Raw genomic sequence first — 3,706 nt, 5'->3', positions numbered from 1 at the left:
AGCTCTGGGGCCGCGCTTGGCGCGCGGCGTCGTGGAGGGCTCACGACGGCGGGACCCGTCGCGTGACGTTTGCGCTTGAGGAGCGGAGCCACCGATGGCATGACGTCGTGCGACACGATCTCCATGCGCCGGCCCAGGTCCAAGCGCGGCCACGACCCACCGTGCTTGGCTGTATCCGCGGCGTCTTCCTTCTGCACCCAGTTCTGAAAGGCGACGCTCGTCGTGTCGAGAGCCACGTCTGCAAAGGGCTCGGCATCGAGGCACTTGACTACGTCCCGCTTGCGCTTGGACAACGTCGGCGACTTGCCCGCGTGCACGGACCGGCGCTTCATGTGGCGCGAAAAGCCGGCTCAAGATATGACGGTTTCGCCCGCGACTTTGCCGTTGGCATTCCTCCACCAGGCGCCGCTGGGGATGCCAAGAACGATGCGAGCGGGCTGGCGCGGAGTCGCATGCAACAATCGCAATGACGGGTGGCAAGCGAGACGGGCGGACTTGCGCTGCTTCAATAGAATCGACCTAGATAGGAAGAAGTTCCCCATGTTTCGACGTCGTTACCGCCACGTCTTTTCTCCATTTTCCATCAAGGATGGTCGACACGGTCAAGACCATCGACTCGCGCGCTTTTTATCTACCTTCTCGTGCCCGCGCCGTTCAGGTTGCTTCTGCTGACGCTGCCAAGCGTGACCTCCTATGGACCGCCGCCAGCGTCGCTCAATGCGACAGCGTGCGACGCGTGTGCGCCGCTCTCGGCGTACTCGCGATCGTTGCTGCCGCCCGATGCGTCACGACGATGGTCGCGTCGGTACTACCATGCGACGGGCTGCCTTCCGACACAACGGCCGCAGCAGTGACTGTGCACGTACGATACGCTTGATGCCGGGTTCCGTCCGCTATGTGCGCTTCTCGGTGCTTTTAATGCTGTCGGATGCCTCTGGAACTGGTATCTTCAGTGCCATTTTTTCCCGAGCCAACACTGGTGCCCGACCTCAAACTACCTCACGTGGTCAGCTCGCTGTAGGTCCATTTGAAGTTGTGGGTGGGTGGTTCTTTCTCGTCCGGTTGCTCGTTGAGATCGATAGACCTTCATGCAGCTTGCTCCCGGCTACTCGCTTCTCTGCCCGGTTGATTGCGCCTTGTCCCAGACCACCCTGAGATCCGAGAAGACGGTTGCTTACTTGCGGATGCGAAGGCGACGCTCCTCGACAAAAGACTCGCACAAGACCAGACCCGTTGCCGCTTAGTCTCACAAGCGGACTTGTACCCGAAAGACTAAAGCGTTTTGAAGCCGCAGCGAGCTCTTACAGGATTTCGCGTCCCGATAATATCGAAGCGCGTCGAATGGTGTCGGGTCGGCGAGTAGCCGACGTTCCTCACGTTGGTGAGTGGTCGCGCGTGGGAATTGCCCGTACGTATATCCCACATGCATGCAATCGATTCTATAGCGAATGCGATTTTTAGCATTTCCCACGCAAGATACCGGTGCGATTCCGTCACGGCGCTGCTTCCGCGACCAGTTGCCAACGCGCTGTCTTCCGCACAGTACACAAGACGATGGACAGCAGCCTCGTGTCGCCCGGTCGCCCGAGTCCAGTGCCGGCGCGCGCCGAAATCCTGCGCTCCGTCGTGCGTCTACCCCCCGGGCAGCTCAAACCGTCCCGAAAGTACATCGTCTTTGTTCTCAAGGTCTCGACGACATGCAATTCGTACCGCATTATCGAGCGCACGTGGTCCGAGTGCCACCGCTTTGAAGATGCGCTACTTAAGGCGCTGCGCCACGACTGCGCCAAGCGCTGCACGGCGCTCTGGGCCGAGCTCGAGCCCAACGTCGAGCGCTCCACTCGGCACGTCGGGTTTCGGAACTGGTGCAAGATTCAGCTGCATCACCACACGCCCGAAACGATTGCAATCTTCCTCGAGCACTATCAAGTGCTTCTCGATGCGATGTTGGCGCTGGTTGCCGCGACGCGCTGCTCTGGCCTTGACAACATTCGCGCGCTCCTATCCGAGTTCTTGTCGCCGCCCACCAAGTGTCCGTAACTTTCAATTGCCATTCGAAGCAACTACTAGTACGTCCTTACTACAAATTCCATGTTTTGTGTGAGGCGAAGCAGTGGCTCTACTGCCCTCCAGGAAATACCGGCAAGAGAGACCCAAGCCACTGGACCCACGCTCGGGCTTTTCATTTGGCGCCTGCATACCACGTGCTGGTATGACGTGGCACCACTCGAAAGCCGGCAACGAGCCGGCTACTCTAACCGGCGACATTAACCGGCTTCTATTTTGGTAACCGGCTATGTAGCCGGCAACAAACATCCAACCGTGTCGTCGCCATCTGCACGATTACGCAAAGTGATGTCGAGAGAATCGGTTGCGCCTGCCATGCCAGCAGCGGACCTGGTCGCGTCGTATGCGTCGACGTGCGTCTCGACGACGTGCGAGCACCGACTGCCGGCGTCGCGTGCCGAGATCCTTCGCGCCGACGTCCGCCTGCCCATCGGCGTCGTCAAGCCGACAAAAGATCATGTGGTCTTTGTACTGCGCGTCCACGACGACGGCGACTGCTACGGCGTCGAACAGACGTGGTCGGCGTTCATCGCCTTGCGAAACGAGCTCCTCATCGCGCTCGCGCCTGGCCACCCGTGCCAAGGCGTCTGTCCGTGGCTCTGGGAAGACCTCCGACACAACTTTGACTTTCCGACGCACAAGAAGGTCGGGTTCCTCGAGTGGTGGAACATTCGCCTCCAGCGCCACACGCCGGCGACGATCGAGATCTTTCGAAGCCACTTTCAGCAGCTTCTGGATTCCCTCGTGACGCTGCTGTGCCAAACGCGCATCCACTGCGAGCGCTTCCAAGGTGTCTACGCCGTTGTCGCGCGTTTCTTGACCGCCGACCCCATAGAAGCCATGCAGTGTGTGAGTTAATCAAGCGACGTGTGATTAGTATTTCAAATTCTATCTTATAGTTAGTGTGCCGGCATGGCCCAAGAAACGAGCACACGTCGTTGAGCAAGACCTATTATGAGTCGAGCATCGTGGCGTGCGCCGTCGACTTCGCCGTGATTTTGAAACGTCATCCGGAATTCGACCTGTCGATATCCGGATACTGTCCTCGCGTGCTGGTGCTTTTGAAATGGGCTACAGCGGCAATGCGATCTTGGCACCGCGATCCGAGTCTTTCTGCAACCAACGCGTATATATGCGTAAATCATTGTGTATCACTGCCCTTCCCAGCAACCGACAACCTCCAGCGCTTTGGGTTTTGGGACGAATCAGATGTCCAATATGAGTGACGGTCTCTTGAAGGTAAGAGTGGTGGTACCACGGCCTGTCAGCGTACGCATCGGATCCCATTTCCAAAGATTGATCATGACTGCCAAACGCAAAGCTCAAGCCACTGCGCTCGTGGAGGCGCCGCCCGCCAAGCGCTCGACGCGCAGCAGCACAGCCAGTGCCTCGACGGCCCCTGCACCCGTGGCCGACACCAAGCCGACACCCAAGGCCAAGACGGTCAAGTCGACGACCAAAGCCGCGGCCAAGACATCGACGAAGGCGACGCTCGAAACCAAGAAGCCACATTGACGCCTGCCGCCATCAAGGAAGAGGAGGAAGACTTTCAGCGTAAGCTCGACGACCACTACAGCAAGCGCTACGGCAGCGGTGCCGTCGTCGTCGGCGCCATGACGTCATGCTCAACCAGGTCGAG

General features: G+C 59.1%; 4 protein-coding genes across 4 annotated transcripts; 3 read left to right on the top strand and 1 right to left on the bottom strand.

Annotated features, from left to right (window-relative positions):
- Window positions 1-55: 55 nt before the first annotated feature.
- SPRG_17696 (hypothetical protein) lies at window positions 56-332 on the bottom strand (the record flags this gene model as incomplete). Its single annotated transcript, XM_012357082.1, has 1 exon — window positions 56-332. A coding segment is annotated over one exon (277 nt), but the record flags the coding sequence as incomplete, so codon positions are not given.
- Window positions 333-1,461: 1,129 nt separating this feature from the next.
- On the top strand, window positions 1,462-2,077 carry SPRG_17695 (hypothetical protein). Its single transcript, XM_012357081.1, has one exon. The coding sequence runs from the start codon at window positions 1,555-1,557 to the stop codon at window positions 2,038-2,040; it is 486 nt and encodes a 161-aa protein (XP_012212471.1). The 5' UTR covers window positions 1,462-1,554; the 3' UTR covers window positions 2,041-2,077.
- A 305-nt stretch (window positions 2,078-2,382) lies between these two features.
- Window positions 2,383-2,925, top strand: SPRG_17694 (hypothetical protein; the record flags this gene model as incomplete). Its single annotated transcript, XM_012357080.1, has 1 exon — window positions 2,383-2,925. One exon carries the CDS (start codon window positions 2,383-2,385, stop codon window positions 2,923-2,925), a length of 543 nt encoding a protein of 180 aa, XP_012212470.1.
- A 360-nt stretch (window positions 2,926-3,285) lies between these two features.
- Window positions 3,286-3,677, top strand: SPRG_17693 (hypothetical protein; the record flags this gene model as incomplete). The annotated part of the gene is made up of 2 exons (XM_012357079.1): window positions 3,286-3,306; window positions 3,412-3,677. 2 exons carry the CDS (start codon window positions 3,286-3,288, stop codon window positions 3,580-3,582), a joined length of 192 nt encoding a protein of 63 aa, XP_012212469.1. The 3' UTR covers window positions 3,583-3,677.
- Between the last annotated feature and the right edge of the window lie 29 nt (window positions 3,678-3,706).

Source organism: Saprolegnia parasitica (assembly GCF_000151545.1).
Source record: "Saprolegnia parasitica CBS 223.65 unplaced genomic scaffold supercont2.723, whole genome shotgun sequence".
NCBI lineage: Eukaryota > Oomycota > Saprolegniomycetes > Saprolegniales > Saprolegniaceae > Saprolegnia > Saprolegnia parasitica.
The sequence above is the reverse complement of the archived record's forward strand: the minus strand, read 5'-3'. Positions and strand labels throughout refer to the sequence as shown.